At 36.7% G+C, this 19,503-nt stretch overlaps 1 protein-coding gene across 6 annotated transcripts in view; it reads right to left on the bottom strand.

The window, feature by feature from the left end:
- SCAPER (S-phase cyclin A associated protein in the ER) overlaps window positions 1-19,503 on the bottom strand; it is a 522,269-nt gene that overhangs the window by 344,814 nt on the left and 157,952 nt on the right. For all 6 annotated transcript variants that reach the window (XM_045448989.1, XM_045448990.1, XM_045448988.1 and 3 more), the window contains one exon: window positions 11,964-12,106. In XM_045448989.1, the coding sequence (XP_045304945.1) occupies window positions 11,964-12,106 (143 nt within the window). The remainder of the gene's footprint in view (window positions 1-11,963; window positions 12,107-19,503) is intronic.

The raw sequence follows: 19,503 nt of genomic DNA on the forward strand, positions 1-19,503 counted from the left end.
CCCAAAACAAAAGTACAAAATTATCCCAAACAAAAGTACATGGGCTGATGGCTTCACAGGGGAATTCCAAAAAACATTTAAAAAAATTTTTTTAATGTTTATTTATTTTTGAGACAGAGACAGATGTGAGTGAGGGAGGGCAGAGGCAGAGAGGGAGACACAGAATCTGAAGCAGGCTCCAGGCTCTGAGTTGTCAGCACAGAGCCTGATGTGGGGCTTGAACTCACGAGCCATGATATCATGACCTGAGCCGAAGTCGGATGCCCAACTGACTGAGTCATCTGGGCGTCCCCAAAAAGAATTTAAAGAAGAGTTAATACCTATTCTTCTCAAACTATTCCAAAAAATAGAAATGGAAGAAAAACTTCCAAATTCAATCTATGAGACCAGCATTACCCTGATACCAAAACCAGACAAAGACTCCACTAAAAAAGAAAACTACAGGCCAAGGTCCTTGATGAACATGGAAGCAAAAATTCTCAGTAAAATACAAGCAAATTAAATCCAACAGTACATTAAAAGAATCATTTACCATGATCAAGTAGGATATATTCCTGGGTTGTAAGGGTGGTTCAGTATTTGCAAATCAATCACCATGATACACCACATGAATAAAGAAAGGAAAAGAACCAGGTGATCCTTTTAATGGATGAGAAACAGCACTTGACAAAGTATAACATCTATTATTGATAAAAATCCTCAAAAAAGTAGGTTTATGGGGAACATACCTCAACATAATAAAAGCCACATACAAAAAACCCAGAGCTAATATCATCTTCAATGGGGAAAAGCAGAGCTTTTCCTCTACAGTCAAGAACAAGACAGGGATGTCCACTTTCACCACTGCTACTTAACATAGTACTGGAAGTCCTAGCCATATTGATCAGACAACAAAAAGAAATGAAGGCATCCAAACTGGCAAGGAAGAAGTCAAACCTTTCATTATTTGCAGATGACATGATACTCTACACAGAAAACCAAAAAGACTTCACCAAAAAATTGCTAGAACTGACAGATGAACTCAGTAACGTCACACGATACCAAACAAACATACAGAAATCTACTGCATTTCTATACACCAATAATGAATCAACAGAAAGAGAAATCAAGGAATTAATCACATTTACAACTGCATCAAATACCATAAGATACGTAGGAATAACCCTATCCAAACAGGGGAAAGATCTGCACTCTGAAAAGTATAAAACACTGATGAAAGAAATTGTAGAGGACACAAAGAAAGAGAAAAACATTCCATGTTCATGGATTGGAAAAACAAATATTGTTAAAATGTCTATATTACCCAGAGCAATCCACACATTTACTGCAACCTCTATCATAATACCACCAGCATTTTTCACAGAGCTAGAACAAACAATCCTGATATTTGCAAGGCACTGCTAAAGACCCTGAATAACCAAAACAATCTTGACAAAGAAATGCAAAGCCGGAGGCATCATAATTCTGGACTTCAAGTTATATTACAAAGTTGTAGTGATTAAGACAGTATGGTACTGGCACAAAAACAGACACACAGATCAATATAACAGAAAAGAAAACCTAGAAATAAACCCTCAAATATATTGTCAACTAATCTTCAACAAAGCATAAAAGAGTATCCAATGGAAAAAAGACAGTCTCTTCAGTGTTGGAAGAACTGGACAGCAACATGCAGAAGAATGAAACTGGACCACTTTCTTATACTATACAGAAAAATAAATTCAAAATGGATGAAAGATCTAAATGTGAGACAGGAAGGGGTGCCTGGATGGCTCAGCCAGTTAAGCATCTGATTTTGGCTTGGGTCATGAACTCGCAGTTTGTGAGTTCGAGCCCGGCGATGGACTCTGTGCTGACAGCTCAGAGCCTGTAGCCCGTTTCGTATTCTGTGTCTACCTCTCTCTCTGCCCAACCCACTCGCCTTCTGTCTCTGTCTCTCTCAAAAATAAATAAACATTAAAAAATAAATTAAAAAATAAATAAGTAAATAAATGTGAGACAGGAAACCACCAAAATCCTACAGGAGAAAACAGGCAACAACCTCTCTGACCAAGGGCAGCAACTTCTCACTTGACATGTCTCCAGAGGCAAGGGAAACAAAAGCAAAAATAAACTACTGAGACTTCATCAAAATAAAAACCTTCTGTACAGTGAAGGAAACAATGAACCTGTGGAATGGGAGAAGATATTTGTAAATGACATATCAGATAAAGGGTTAGTATCCAAAATCTAAAAAGAACTTATAAAATTCAATACTCAAAAAACAAATAATCTAGTTAAAAATTGGAATAAGATATGAATAGATATTTTTCCAAAGAAGACATCCAGAAAGCTAACAGATGCATGAAAAAATGCTCAACATCACTCATCATCAGGGAAATACAAATCAAAACTACAATGAGATATCACCTCACACCTATCAAAAAGGCTAAAATTAACACAGGTATTTGTGAGGATGTAGAGAAAGTGGAACCGTCTTACATTGTTTATGGGAATACAAACGGTTGCAGCCACTGTGGAAGACTGTATGGAGATTTCTCAAAAAATTAAAAATATATCTATCCTACAATCTAGAAATTACACTATTAGATATTTACCCAAAGAAAACCAAAATACTAATTCTTTTTTTTTTTTTAAACGTTTATTTATTTTTGGGACAGAGAGAGACAGAGCATGAATGGGGAGGGGCAGAGAGAGAGGGAGACACAGAATCGGAAACAGGCTCCAGGCTCTGAGCCATCAGCCCAGAGCCCGACGCGGGGCTCGAACTCATGGACCGCGAGATCGTGACCTGGCTGAAGTCGGACGCTTAACCGACTGTGCCACCCAGGTGCCCCCAAAAATACTAATTCAAAGGGATACATGCACCTCAATATTTACAGCAGCATCAACAATAGCCAAATTATGAAAAGAGCCCAATTATACATCAACTGATGAGTAGATAAAGAACATGTGGTGAATATATATAATGGAATTGTTACTCAGCCATAAAAAAGAATGAAATCTTGCCATTTGCAAGGAAAACCAAGAAAAAGACTCTTAAGTATAGAGAACTGATGGTTATAGAAGGGGAGGAGGGAGGGAGTTGGTTAAACAGGTGATGGGGAGTAAGAGGGCACGTGTGATGAACACTGGGTGTTGTATATAAGTGTTGCATCAGTAAATTCTGTATCTAAAAGTTAAAAAAAAACACAAGAAAATGTTTATAATGTCTTCTTTTTTTAATTTAGAATTGAGCAAGCTGATTCTAACAATGTAAATGCAAAAGGGCCATGACAGTCCTAATAATTAAAAAAAACATAAAGGTCAGTAATAGACACCAAGAATTATTGTAAATCTTTAGAATTAAGGCTAGAGACAGACAAAGTGATCACTTGACCAGAATATAGAGTCTATAGGAAGGGCCAAGACAGTGGAGCAGCATGGACCTTTTTTTTGCTTCTCTCCTCCCAGAAATGCAGCTAGATCAACACCAAACCATCCTGCACACCTAGAAAACTGATTTGAGGATTAACATAACAATCTGCACAACCTGAATTACAGAACTCGGCAGGTATGTGGTGTGGAGAGGTGAACTAGGGGAGAGAGAAACCACGGAGCTGTTTTTGCTTGTGTAGAGAGGATGGAGATGGGAGGGGAGTACAGGAAAAGTACTCCCACCCCCCACCGAAAGCAGCTGGAGAGAAAAAGAACGAGTAGACTAAACAAAAAAGGGAGAAAAGAGAAAGGGACTACAAGGGATTGAAAAAAGGGAGAAAGGAGAGAATTTAAATTCCACTAAGACACTGGTGAAGTTCCGGGGGGGAAGGGCAAATCCCCAGAAGCAGACAACAAAGACAAAGGGGTCCTCAGGCCACAGGGAGAGAGGCAATTTCCCAGCTGAGAGGACATTTGGTAGAGGCTGTGCAGCCTCCCCACAGGCAAAGGTCCCAGCAGACCCCAGAGAACAGCCACATTCACTGGTGTTAGAATAAGGACATTAAGGGTGAAGCCTGGCACCAGATGTGTGTTGTGATTTACCATAATCCCTAAAACACTACTGCTCCATTATCACATGAAGTTTTTCTGGGGTGGGCTCACACCTGGCTACAGTCTCTGAGCATTTGCAGCAGCATGGTCACAAGAATGTTCCAGATGGCAGACCAGCACCCGGCCTTTGCTCGGCAAGACCCTCCCCCAGAGAGTCTGAGCAGGTCAAAGCTGCAGGGCCCTCAGAAGTGAGGGGTTTGGATACACAGCCCCGTCTGAAATTAAACGCAGAAGGGAGGTGCCGCCTGGCAGACCAATGGCTTGGTCACGGACAGATTAGAAGCAGGGAGTGGACAGAAGCTAGAGACAAAGCAGGGGTGCTTGATTGCTGGTAGGCAAGCACAGAGTTCTGACAGTAGAGACTAGGTAGCTGGGTGACACCATTTTCATCCTTCCCATACATATGCATAGCACCTACATGCACCAGAACAATCCACCCCAATAAACTAAGCAGTGCCACCTAGTGGAAAACGGAGCCACTACACCAAGCCCCTCGTGACTGAGCCAACTGTACTCTAGAGGAATAATGCAAATCTCTCCTCCTCCTTAGTTTATAAAGTATAAAGGGTTTCATAGTTTGACTTCCAGGGGAAACTGGATGTAATTTCAATTGTATATCATTCTGTTCACTGGTCCATCTATTCAATATTTTTTTCTTTTTCTTTTGTTTTCTTGAGTACATAAAAAGTTTTTATTTTCCATTTTATAAAAGAGATTTTTAATTTTTTTCTAATATGTTTTACTTTTTGTAAAATTTTTAAACTCTATTTTATGTTCACCATTTCATTTTATTCTATTGTATTCATTTATTTTAATTTTCAAATGTTTTCCTTTTTTTTCTTTTCTTTCCTTTTTTTTCTCTATTCTATCAAGCTTATTTCAACAACCAGACCAAACACGCCTAGGATCTAGATTCCTTGAATTGACTTCTTGTGTCATTTTGAATTTTTATTTTTTTTCTTCTTTATTTCATTAACTCTTTATATCCCTTCAAAATGGCAAAATGAAGGAGTTCACCCCAAATAACAGGTACGGACTTAATGAACACAGATACAAGCAAGATGTCTAAACCAGAATTTAGAATCACAATAATAAGAATACTAGGTGGGGTTGAAAAAAAAGCATAGAATTCCTTTCTACGGAGATTAAAAGAAATACAATCTAGTCAGGATGAAATTAAAAATGCTATCACCGAGATTCAATCTCAAACAGATGCCAAAATGGCATGGATGGATGAAGCAGAGCAGCAAATCAGTGATTTAGAAGATACAATCATGGAGAATAATGAAGCAAAGAAAAAAGAGGAAAACTAAGGCAAAAGAGCATAGTATAAGAATTAGAGAATTCAGTGACTCATTAAAAAGGTTTAATATCCAAATCATAGGGGTCCCTGAAAAGGAAGAGAGACAAAGGGTAGAAGGTTTATGTGAGCAAATCATAGTGGAAAACTTTCCTAACCTGGGGAAAGACACAGACATCAAAATCCAGGAAGCACAGAGAACTCCCATCAGATTCAACAAAAACCAACCATCAACAAGGCATAGCATAGTTAAAATTCACAAAATATTCAGACAAGAAAGAATCATGAAAGTACCAAAAGAAAAAAGTCCTTAACCTATAAGGGAAGACAGATCAGGTTCACAGCAGACCCATCCACGGAAACTTGGCAGGCCAGAAAGGAGTGGCAGGATATATTCAAAGTGCTGAACTGCAAAAATATGCAGCCAAGAATTCTTTAGCCAGCAAGGCTGTCATTCAAAATAGAAGGAGAGATAAAGAGTTTCCCAGGCAAACAAAAACTAAAGGAGTTCGTGACCACTAAACCAGCCCTGCAAGAAATTTTCAGAGGGACTCTCTGACGGGAGAAGAGATGAAAAACAAAACAAACAAAAAGCAACAAAGACTAGAAAGGACCAGAAAACACCATCAGAAACTCCAACTCTACAAGAAACATAATGTCAATAAATTCGTACCTTTCACTGCTCACTCTAAACGACAGTGGACTGAATGCTCCAATCAAAAGACATAGTGTAACAGAATGAATAACAAAACAAGATCCATCTATTTGCTGTTTACAAGAGACCCACTTTAGACCTAAAGACACCTTCAGTTTGAAAATAAGCAGATAGAGAATCATCTATCATGCTAATAGTCTCCAAAAGAAAGCAAGAGCAGCCATACTTATATCAAACAACCTAGATTTTAAAATAACTGTAACAAGAGATGAAGAAGGGCATTATATCATAATTAAGTGGTCTACCCACCAAGAAGATCTACAACTGTAAACATTTATGCTCCAAGCATGAGAGAAGCCAAATATGTAAATCAATTAATCAATATATAAATCAATGAATTACAAACATACAGAAACTCATTGATAATACTGCCATAATAGTAGGGAACTTCAACACCCTACTTACTGCAATGGATAGATTATCTAAATAGAAAATCAACAAGGAAACAATGGCTTTGAATGACACACTGGACCAGATTGACTTAACAGATATATTCAGAACATTTCATCCTAAAGCAACAGAATACACATTCTTCTCAAGTGCACATGGAACATTCTCCAGAATAGATTACATACTGGGACAAAAGTCAGCTCTCACCAAGTACAAAGAGATCGAGATCATACTATGCATATTTTCAGATCGTGACACTATGAAACCCAAAATCACCACAAGAAAAAATTTGGAAAGATAAATACTTGGAGACTAAAGAACATTCTACTAAAGAATGAATGGGCTAACCAAGAAGTTAAAAAAGAAATGAAAAAGTACATAGAAGCCAATGAAAATGTTAACACCACAGCCCAAAACCTCTGGGATGCAGCAAAGGAGGTCAAAAGAGGGAAGTATATAGCAATCCAGGCCTTCCTAAAGAAGGAGGAAAGATCTCAGATACATAACCTAACCTTATACCTTAAAGAGCTAGAAAAAGAACAGCAAATAAAACCCAAAACCAGCAGAAGACAGGAAATAATAAGATCAGAGCAGAAATCAATGCTATTGAAACCAAAATAATAGAATGGATCAATGAAACCAGAAGCTGGTTCTTTGAAAGAATTAACAAAATTGATAAATCCCTACCCAGTTTGATCAAAAAGAAAAAGGAAAGGACCCAAATAAATAAAATCAAGAATGAAGGAGGAGAGATCACAACCAAAACAGCAGAAATACAAACAATAATAATAGAATATTATGAGCAATTATATGCCAATAAAATGTCAATCTGGAAGATATGGACAAATTCCTAGAAACATATAAACTACCAAAACTGAAACAGGAAGAAATAGAAAATTTGGACAGACCCATAACTAGTGAAGAAATTGAATTAGTAATTAAAATCTCCCAAAAAACAAAAGAGTTCAGGGCCAGATGGCTTTCCAGGGGAAGTCTGCCAAACGTTTAAGGAAGAGTTAACACCTATTCTCTTGAAGCTGTTCCAAAAAATAGAAATGGAAGGAAAACTTCCAAACTCTTTCTATGAAGCCAGCATTACCTTGATTCCAAAACCAGACAAAGATCCCTCTAAAAAGGAGAACTACAGACCAATTTCTCTGATGAAAATGGATGCAAAAATCCTCAACAAGATACTAACCAACCGGATCCAACAATACATTAAAAGAATTATTCACCATTACCAAGTGGGATTTATACCCAGGATGCAGGGCTAGTTCAATATCTGCAAAACAATCAATGTGATACATCACATCAATCAAAGAAAGGTCAAGAATCACACAATCCTCTCATAAGATGAAGAGAAAGCATTTTACAAGATACAGCATCCTTTCTTGATAAAAACCCTCAAGAATATAGGTATACAAGGATCATACCTCAAGGGCATAAAAGCCATATATGAAAGACCCTCTGCTAATATCATCCTTAATGGGGAAAAACTGAGAGCTTTCCCCCTAAGGTCAAGAACACGACAGGGATGTCCACTCTCACCACTGTTATTCAACACTGTAATGGAAATCTTAGCCTCAGCAATCAGACAACACAGAGGAATAACAGGCATCCGACTCAGCAAGGAGGAAGTCAAACTTTCACTCTTCGCAGACAACATGATACTCTATATGGAAAACCCAAAAGATTCCACCAAAACACTGCTAGAACTGATCCATGAATTCAGCAAAATCAAAGCAAAGAAATCGGTTGCATTCCTATACACCAATAATGAATCAACAGAAAGAAAAATCAAGGAAAGGATCCCATTTATAACTGCACCAAACACCGTAAGATACCTAGGAATAAACCTAACCAAAGAGGTGAAAAATCTATACACTGAAAAGTATAGAAAGCTAATGAAAGAAACTGAAGAAGACAGAAAAAAATTGAAAAATATTCCCATGCTCATGGATTGGAAGAACAAATATTGTTAAAACAAATATTGTTAACGCTACCCAAAGCAATCTACATATTCACTGCAATCCCTATCAAGATAACACCAGCTTTCTTTACAGAGCTAGAACAAACAAGCCTAACATTTGTATGGAACCAGAAAAGACTCTGAATACCCAAAGCAATCCTGAAAAAGAACACCAAAGCTGGAGGCATCACAATTCCGAATTTCAAGCTGTATTACAAAGCTGTAATCATCAAGACAGTATGGTACTGGCACAAAAACAGACACTCTGTTCGATGGAACAGAATAGAGAACCCAGAAATGGACCCACAAACATATAGCTAACTAATCTTTGACAAAACAGAAAAGTATGTAAAATGGAATAAAGACAGTCTCTTCAGCAAGTGGTGCTGGGAAAACTGAACAGCAACATGCAGAAAAATGAACCTTGACAACTTTCTTACACCAAACACAAAAATAAACTCAAAATGGATGAAAGACCTAAACATAAGACAGGAAACCATGAAAATCCTAGAGGAGAAAGCAGGCAAAACCCTCTTTGACCTCAGCCACAGCAACTTCTTATTCAACACATCTCCAAAGGCAAAGGAAACAAAAGCAAAATGAACTATTGGGGTCTCATCAACATAAAAAGCTTCTGCACAGTGAAGGAAACAACCAACAAAACTAAAAGGTAACCAACGGAATGGGAGAAGACATTTACAAATGACATATCAAATAAAGAGTTAGTATCCAAAACCTATAAAGAACTTAACAAGCTCAATACCCAAAAAGCAAATAATCCAGTGAAGAAATGGGCAAAAGACATGAATAGACACTTCTTCACAGAAGACATCCAGATGGTGAACAGACACATGAAAAAATGCTCAACATCACTCATCATCCAGGAAATATAAATTAAAATCTCACACCAGTCATAATGGCTAAAATAAACAACTCAGACAACAACAGATGTTGGCGAGGATGTGGAGAAAGAGGATCTCTTTTGCACTGCTGGTGGGAATGCAAATTGGTGCAGCCACACTGAAAAAAAAACTGTACTGAGGTTCTTCAAAAAATTAAAAATAGAACCACCCTATGACCCAGTAATTGCACTACTAGGTATTTACCCAAGGGATACAGGTATGCTGTTTCGAAGGGACATGTACACCCCAATGTTTATAGCAGTGCTATCAACAATAGCCAAAGTATGGAAAGAGCCCAAATGTCCATTGACAGATGAATGGATTAAGAAGATGTGGTAGGGGCGCCTGGGTGGCGCAGTCGGTTGAGCGTCCGACTTCAGCCGGGTCACGATCTCGCGGTCCGTGAGTTCGAGCCCCGCGTCGGGCTCTGGGCTGATGGCTCAGAGCCTGGAGCCTGTTTCCGATTCTGTGTCTCCCTCTCTCTCTGCCCCTCCCCCATTCATGCTCTGTCTCTCTCTGTCCCAAAAAAAATAAATAAACGTTGAAAAAAAAAAAAAAAAGATGTGGTATATATATATACCATCGAATATTACTCAGAAATCAAAAAGAATGAAATCTTGCCATTTGCAACTACGTGGATGTAAGTAGAGGGCATTATGCTAAGCGCAATTAGCCAGTCAGAGAAAGACAAATATCATATGACTTTACTCATAAGAGGAATTTAAGATACAAAACAGATAAACATAAGGGAAGGGAAGCAAAAGTTATATAAAATCAAAAGGAGGGGAACAAAACATAAGAGACTCTTAAATACAAAGAACAAACTGAGGATTGCTAGAGGGGTTGTCAGTGTGGGGATGGGCTAAATGGGTAAGGGGCATTAGGGAGGACACTTGTTGGGATGATCACTGGGTGTTATACATGGGGGATGAATCACTGGAACCCACTCCTGAAATCATTATAGCACTATATGCTAACTAACTTGGATGTAAATAAACACATGCATACAAACATACATACATAAGATAGAGTCTACAAACCATGAATACATGGAACCTTCATTTATGTTAGAAAGTTTTGTAGACCAGTAGGAAAAAAACTGCTGTTTCAATAAAGTGTCTTAGAATAGGGTTTCCACATGGAGAAAAAAATGAAATTGGATTCCTACCTCAACCCATACAATTATGAATTCTAGGTAGATAAAGACTTTCCTATTACAAAAAAAAAAAAAAAAAAAAAAGACTACAACATTTTAAAGAATATTTTAGGACTACAGAGGCAGCTGGGTAGCTCAGTCAGTTAAGCGTCCAACTCCGGCTCAGGTCACAGCTCACGGTTTGTGGGTTCAAGCCCCACGTCGGGCTCTGGGCTGACAGCTCAGAGCCTGGAGCCTGCTTCTGATTCTGTGTCTCCCTCTCTCTCTCTGCCCCTACCCCACTCACACTCTGTCTGTCTCTCTGTCTCAAAAAAAGAAAAATAAAAAATAAAAATAAATTAAAATTAAAATTAAAAAAAGAATATTTTAGAGGACTCCAGAGAGGTAAAGATTCCATGAATAAGATAAAAAAGCACAAATCACAAAGTCTGTTCAGTTATACTACACTGCAATCAAGAATTATATTAATCAGGTAGGGGGTGGTTAAATAGTTGATGGGAATTAAGGAGTGCATTTGTTGTGATGAGCACTGGGAATTGTATGCAATTGTTTAATCACTATATTCTACACCTGAAACTAATATTACACTGTATATTAACTAACTGGAATTTAAATAAAAACTTTAAAAAAGAAAGAATTGTATTAAAAGATATCATAAAGATAGTGAAAAGGCAAGCCATAACCTACAAAAATATTTGCAACATATGTATCTGACAAAGAATTGGTATCTAGTAAAGATAACTCCTAAACATCAATAGATCCCAATACAGAAATGAACAAAGAACTTGAATAGGCACTTTACATTAAAAAAAAAAAAAAAAAAAAGAGTAACTGGTAAGTATGAGCAAAGTTGCTCAGCCAAGATTATTACTAATCTTGGACAAAAAAGCATATTAAAACTACAAACAGCTATCTTTTCACATCCACTAAATTTGCCCCAATTAAGAGATCAGAGAATATCACATCAGAAATGTGTACAACCAAAAGTGACTTAGACTTGGCCATTTAAATGATTTTTCCTGGATCTTTGAATCTTAACCAAGTGATTTTAAAACGCAGCAGTGGCTGAAGATCATTTATCATAGAGTGGCAATATGCTGATTAGACTGTTTCCATCAAAATACTACCACTGTGGCTCTTGTGACTAGCCTTTGATGCTTGATTACTTCCAAGCCTGTTCCTCTAACTTCCTATTACTTATACTCCCGATATTTTCCAAAAACTCCCTTGCTTAAGCTAGCAAATTCTATTTCTATCAGGTTTTATTTCTTGCAATCAAAAACTACTGGTACTTCAAGTTTCCCTTTCAATAGGAGATTCAAAAGGTTTCTGTTTTGAGTACAATGACATAATTCCTGGAAATCAAAATTCATTACATTTCTGTATTTGTGACTCTTTCTTTAGAAAACCACATGACAGCAAATGACTTTAAGACTTGATCTGAATATCCACTCACTACAAAAATTTCATCAGCATCAAAATCATGATAGCAAATGAAGTACCTAGCTCTTTCTCGGGCTGCATCCTCACGGGCTTTTTCCTTTTCTTGCCTCTGTTGTTCAATTCGGGCTTCTTGTTCTTTCCTTTTCATTAACAATTCTTCTACACGGGCCTGCCGTTCTGCCTCTAGTGCTCTTTTACGTTCCTATAGTCAGAAATGTTTTAAAATGTTAGAATTATGTGTAAAGTGAAAATGATTAAAGGTGGCACAGTTTTGACATAAATTTGGATATTCAAGTAGATCCTTACTACTAGGTAAACTTCACAGAATTAAAAAAAAATCAAGTATCAATGATAATCTGGTTTTCATATGCCATTTACCAGTATTACACATAATAAGCGCTCTCTGAAGCAGATACTATGTTATTCATAGTCTGTGAGAACCTAATATGTACTTTATGGTTAATCACTTCTATAGTCTTGTGTTTACAAATGGTTTCAAAAATACCGGAAAATAGGGGCGCCTGGGTGGCGCAGTCGGTTAAGCGTCGGACTTCAGCCAGGTCACGATCTCGCGGTCCGTGAGTTCGAGCCCCCCGTCGGGCTCTGGGCTGATGGCTCAGAGCCTGGAGCCTGTTTCCGATTCTGTGTCTCCCTCTCTCTCTGCCCCTCCCCCGTTCATGCTCTGTCTCTCTCTGTCCCAAAAATAAATAAACGTTGAAAAAAAAAATTAAAAAAAAAAAATACCAGAAAATGATGCAGAAAAGGTCATGAAGGAGTTAAATGGAAAAAAAAAGAAAAACTTTGTGGCAAGGAAAAAGGTATCATAATACAGCATAGTGGGTAAAAGAGTGGGCACTGGGTCAGATTCCCTGATTTTATTCCGTGATCCAATTATTTACCGGCTTAGGGACTCTGGTCTAGTTGTATTGTAACTGTGCCTTAGTTTTCTGTAAGACAAATAATAACATCACTAACATCTTCAGATATTGTAAAGAACAAATGAGGTAATACATAAAGAATACTTACCAGAGGGCCTAGCATATAGTAAATTCTCAGTAATTATTTATCATCCTCAACATTAAGGCAGAAGATACTTAATCAAAATACTGTGAAGTATTATGTCCTATGTACATTTTTGAACTACTAGGAGTACTTTGATAACTTTCACCATATTACTATCTGTACTGACACATTTTTTACTTGTGCACATAGTTTTATTTTTTGTGGTTGCCATTTTATTTTATTTTATTTTATTTTATTTTTTCTTTCCACTTTTTTTTTATTTATTTTTGGGACAGAGAGAGACAGAGCATGAACGGGGGAGGGGCAGAGAGAGAGGGAGACACAGAATCGGAAACAGGCTCCAGGCTCTGAGCCATCAGCCCAGAGCCCGACGGGGGGCTCGAACTCACGGACCGCGAGATCGTGACCTGGCTGAAGTTGGACGCTTAACCGACTGCGCCACCCAGGCGTCCCTGCGGTTGCCATTTTAAATACACTTTTTATATGAAGATTTTTTTTTATAAAATTCAGAAAAATTTTCAGTCATGTTTTTTTTTCTTTTTTTTTTCAGTCATGTTTTTAAAGATTTTGTTCCCATCAAAGTTCCTAATATCTTTGTTTTGTTTTGTTTCCAGAAAACCATTTGTTGACATTTTTATCTTATGTCCAATGCCTTTTAGTATCTTTTTCAACATATAAATCTCCATATTTACAAGTACAGAATTATGGGTAAATTCCAAGACTATCTTGAAATTATTATTCTTTGAGAAAAATGTATTATCACATCTTCATTTTCTCTTAATGATATTATTTTTCATTTCTATTATTTATTTTTCTCAAGTTTTTAATCATTTGGTGTTCATCACAGCAAATACACTCCTTAATCCCCACCACCTGTATTTCACCTATCCATTGCCCTATGCACCTCCCCTCTGGTAACCATCAGTTGGTTCTCTATAGTTAAGAGTCTGTTTCTTGGTTTTTTGTTTTTGTTTTTTATTTTTATTTTTTGCTCATTTGTTTCTTAAATTGCACATGAGTGAAATCATATGGTATTTGTCTTTCTCTGACTGCCTTATTTCACTTAGCATTATACCCTCTAGCTCCATCTAGGTCATTGCAAATGGCAAGATTTCATTCTTTGTTATGGCTGTTATGGCCATTGTATATATACCACACCTTCTTTATCTACTCATCAGCTGGCAGGTACTTGGGCTGCTTCCGTATCTTGGCTATTGTACATAATGCTGCTATAAACATAGGGGTGCACGTTTGAATTAGTGTTTTGTATTCTTTGCGTAAAAACCCAATAGTGCAATTTGCTGGATTATAGGGTAGTTCTATTTTTAACTTTTTGAGGAACCTCTATACTGTCTTCCAGAATGGCTGCACCAGTTTGCATTCCTACCAATAGTGAAAGAGGGTTCCTTTTTCTACACACCCTCACCAACACCTGTTGTTCCTTGTGCTGTTGATTTTAGCCATTCTGAGGGGTGTGAGGTGATATCTCATTGTCAGTTTGATTCGTATTTCCCTGATGATGAGTGATGATGAACATCTTTTTATGTCTCTGTTGGCCATCTGGATGTCATTTTTGGAAAAATGTCTTCATGTCTTGCTCATTTATTAACTGAATCATTTGATATTTGGGTGTTGTTAGTTCTTTCTATATATTGCATATTAACCCTTTGTGGATATGTCATTAACAAATACCTTCTCCCATTCCATAAACTGCCAATGCAGATTTTTTTTAACTGCAAATAAATGTGAGTTTAACAGGAATCTCTTTTGTTTATATTTTCTTCATTGTAAATAATTTTCTGTGCCAGACATTGTTGTTTTTAGTCTTAAAGAGTTTTTGAGATCTTATATATAGCTAGAAAAATTTCCACATATTATGCTTACTTAGTAATGAGAAGAGCTATAATCAATTAGTTCATGATTAGTATGCCTAACAGTAAAGAGTATATTTAAAATCTAACTGTATGCCTCCAGTAGTCTGTAATCTGCCACATATGCCTTCCAGAAATCAGTACATTCCCTGTAGTTCCCAATCCTTCCTTCCCTGGGCCCCCTCCAAAAAAAAAAAAAAAAAAAAAAAAAAAAGAAAAGGAAAAAGAAAAAAAGTAGGGACTTTTTAGCTTACTAGTTTAAAAAAGTTTTCTTCTGCTGGGGTAGATAGGGTTTCTTGTAGGTATGAAGTTACCATAGTGAGCTTAGTTAAGTATTAGAAGTATTCAGATGTCTCCTCAGTGTTCTCTTAAACTGCCTTAGTATTTTTTTTTCTGTCATTTACTGGGCACTTACTATGCTAAACACTTTGCTAAGTATTTACCCATATTAGCAATTTTAGTATCACAACAAACTGGGGGTCTTTATGGTAAAATAACTTGCACAAGGCTGTATAAGTAGTAATTAGGAGAACGTACCATCACTGTGTTCCATTAATCATAAAGACTAGGGGCCAGGGAGAGGCCATGTGAGCTACGTGGGGAATGGGAATGAATTAAAAAAAAAAAAATATGTCAATACAATCAAAGGCAGAAGAAACAACAGGTGTTGGTGAGGATGTCCAGAAAGGGGCACCCTCTTACACTGTTGGTGGGAATGCAAACTGGTACATCCATTCTGGGAAACACTATGGAGGTTCCTCAAAAAGTTAAAAATAGAATTACCCTATAATTCAGCAATTGCATTATTGGGTATTTACACAAAGAAAACAAAAACACTAATTCAAACATACACCACTATCTTTATATGAGCATTATTTACAATACCCAGGATATGGAAGCAGCCCAAGTGCCCATCAACTGATGAGTGGATAAAGATGTGGTGTATATATATATATATATATATATATATATATATATATATATACACAATGAAATATTATTCTGCTATAAAGAAGAACAAAATCTTGCCATTTGTGACAACATGGACTGAGCTTATAATGTTAAGGGAAGTTAAGTCAGTCAGAGAAAGACAAATATCATATGATTTCACTCATATGGGCAATTTAAGAAACCAAACACACAAAAGAAAGACAAAAAGAGAGAGAGACAAACCAATAACAGACTCTTAAGTATAGAGAACCAACTGATGGTTAACAGAGGAGAGGTGGGTGGAGGGATCGGTAAAATAGGTGGTGGGGATTAAGGAGTGCACTTGTGATGTGCGCTGGGGGATATATGAAATTATTGAATCACTATATAGTATACCTAAAACTAATATAACACTGTATGTTAACTTGAAATAAAATAAAACCTTAAAAAACTGTATCATGTGAAAACACAAGTTTCACAATAAAATACAATAAACTTAGATATTAAATATAAAGAATTAAACCAGAACTTTTCATTTCATATTTTGTAAAACCAAAAGTTTCAAAAATATGCTTTCAAAAATTATAAAATGGTCTTATAAATGAAATATATGGGTATATATAATTTATGTGTATGTACAATGTAGCCAAGTTGAATGTGTAAATATAATGCCAACTTTTGATCTTATTCATATATATAACAGATACTCCAATATTGTACCAATAGATATAACTGGACTTCAAAAAATATTCAATATTTTAATTTCTGTTTTTAATATAAATGGAAAAGATAACTGGTAACTATAGCTAATGAATAAAATTATTAAGTTCAGCTCATATTTTCCTTTCTAAAATTTAAGTTTCCTAAATATAGATAACTTTGTACCCCACATAAGCATTTTGCACAGTGCAAGAGTTCCATGAATATCTGCTAAATGAAGCATAACTTTAAAAAATAATAGGCATTATAAATCTATATACACACAAATAAAGAGTATCAACCTGCAGCAAATGAGTTAGAAAGATATTTAACCCTTAAGCCTTCTGAAACCTCTGAAACCCCCACAAACTTTGCTTATTCCAATCAGTATTTGTTTATGGAAGCCTAAGAATGGATACTGCTACCCCTATACGCTCTTTAGGCCTACAATTTAATGACTAGGGCAAAAGGACAGGCAGAATATCTAAGGAAATTGAACTTAAAACTAACCAATAATTTACATAACTAAAATGGCAAATTGAGAATATATGACAGCATATACTTAGTATTTTACTCACAAGAAAGAAGGGTCACAATTGCCTGTAACAGTTCATGGGAATGTTAAAAAGTACAATAGTGAAAGAAAAGCAGAGGACCTTACTATTATTGTATCTACAGAATGCTTGCCATTAGTGCCTTGCACATCTAGTAATGACTACCCGGTAAAAAATTTTTTTAATTATAAATAAGTTATACATTACCAGTGGACTTTTCTTTTTAATTTTTTTTAATATTTATTTATTTTTGAGAGAGAGACAGAGCATGAGCAGGGGAGGGGCAGAGAAAGAGGGACACACAGAACCCAAAGCAGGCTCCAGGCTTTGAGCTGTCAGCACAGAGCCCAACACGGGACTTGAACTCACAAACCGCGAGATCATGACCTGAGATGAAGATGCTTAACTGACTGAGCCACCCAGGCACCCCAAAGGACTTTTCTAATATCAGTATAGGTTGACTATGGGTTTTTAATTTTTCATTGAAAATTAAATCCGTAGGAAATTTCCAAATTTTTTAAATGTTTATTTATTTTGAGAGAGAGAGAGTGTGTGAGCAGGAGAGAGGCAGAGAGAAAGGAGAGAGAAAATCCCAAGCAGGCTCCATGCTGTCAGCACAGAGCCTGACACAGGGCTCAATTCCACAACTGTGAGATCATGACCAGAGCTGAAATCCGATGTTCAATTTACTGAACCACCTTGGCACCCCTTTAATAAGAAAAATAATTCTAAGAAGTCAAAACAAATTTAAAGTGAAATTCCTTACTACTTTCAGGAAAGAACTGCTTTCCTTCTGGCTTTAATAAATGTCCCAATTTGTGAAATAAGAGTCATTATTTTGTTTTTAATGTTTATTTATTTTTGAGAGAGAGAGACACAGAGTGCAAGCAGGGAAGGGGCAGAGAGAGAGGGAGACACAGAACCCAAAGCAGGCTGCAGGCTCTAAGCTGTCAGCAGAGCCTGACGCAGGGCTCAAACCCACAAACTGTGAGATCACAACCTGAGCTGAAGTAGGATGCTTAACCTACTGAGCCATCCAGGCGCCCCAAGAGTCATCATTTTTAAATGGAAGATAACTATATATTTCAAATCTTCAGATCTATAAAGTGAATGCAAAAAAATGAAGCTAAGATGTCTATTCAAAATATGCAATATTACTCATATATTTCCCTTCCTACCAACAGAGTTAATCTGTAGCTCATACATAGCTCTACAACACTTTTCACATTGTGTTGTATTGTTTGCCATAAGGCAAGGATTGTGTCTTAATTATATCTGAATTATTAATGCCTAATGGTTCTTCAAAAATAACACATAATTTACAAAACATAATGATTTTTATAAAACGGTCCCAAGCAGAGAAATAGCACTCATACTGAAAAGACATCTCTTATTAAAACTTCAAATTTCCTGTTTTATTTACTCATTTAATTAGTTTATAGAGAAGCAACTTATAAATAATAAAAATAAAAACTTTTGTTGCTCCTTAGAGAAGAAAATCTTAAGTTTTTCAAACAGAATCATTGCGTATTTTTTTAACATAAATTAGCTTAGAACTCAGATTAAAATAAGACACTGAACTGAAATCAAATAGGGATCAGGGATGAATATAGGAATGCCTGCCAATACCCACAAATAGTAGAGAATAATCAATGAACTTTTAAAAATGTATTGATATTTTAACTTCCTAAAACCACCAGTAACATAAAGAAGCAGGAGAGGCACCTGGGTGACTCAGCTCAGGTCATGATCTTGCAGTCTGTGAGTTCAAGCCTCATGTCGGGCTCTGTGCTGACAACTCAGAGCCTGGAGCCTGCTTGGGATTCTGTGTCTTCCTCTCTCTCTGCCCCTCCCCGACTCACAATCGGTCTCTCTCTCTCTCTCTCACAAATAAACATTGAAAAAAAATTTAAAAAAAAGAAGCATGAAGTATTAATAACATCTCTAATCTTTAACATAACAAAGCTCTGCATGACCTGTTCCCTAACTCTAGAGAGTGTACTCTCCTATGTCTCCTGCATGGAATGCCTACTTCTCATTGTTTGCTTCTATCTTACTGTTTTCAAATCTCAGCTGAGGGACCATCTTCTCTAGGAAGCTTTACCTCACTTTTTCATCTCTTTGCCACTCTCAGTTTGAGTATGGTGTTTTCCTCTGTGCTTCCAAGAATGCCACTGCTGTTATACTGATCCTAAAGGATTAAGATTTGTTTATATACGTCTCCCCATTGAGAACAATGATGTATCCTTTTCATGTCCTTGAATCTAGCACAACATATGGCTTATAGTAGTAATTCAATAAATGATCACTGAATGAACAAATAAACATTGGTCATAATAAAGTATGTCCTCACTTATATTTGAACACTGCAAAATTTGTTCTCTACATCAAAAGTGTCAAGTCCTTATTTCTAGCCTGTACAAAGAGGTTTTCTCCTCCTCTTCCCATGGAGAAGTGCCTTGTCTTTGAAGATGTTCTCAATGGTGTGGAGATGGCCCTTGCAGCCAGCATGTAGGTGGTCA

Source organism: Leopardus geoffroyi, chromosome B3, assembly GCF_018350155.1.
Source record: "Leopardus geoffroyi isolate Oge1 chromosome B3, O.geoffroyi_Oge1_pat1.0, whole genome shotgun sequence".
NCBI lineage: Eukaryota > Metazoa > Chordata > Mammalia > Carnivora > Felidae > Leopardus > Leopardus geoffroyi.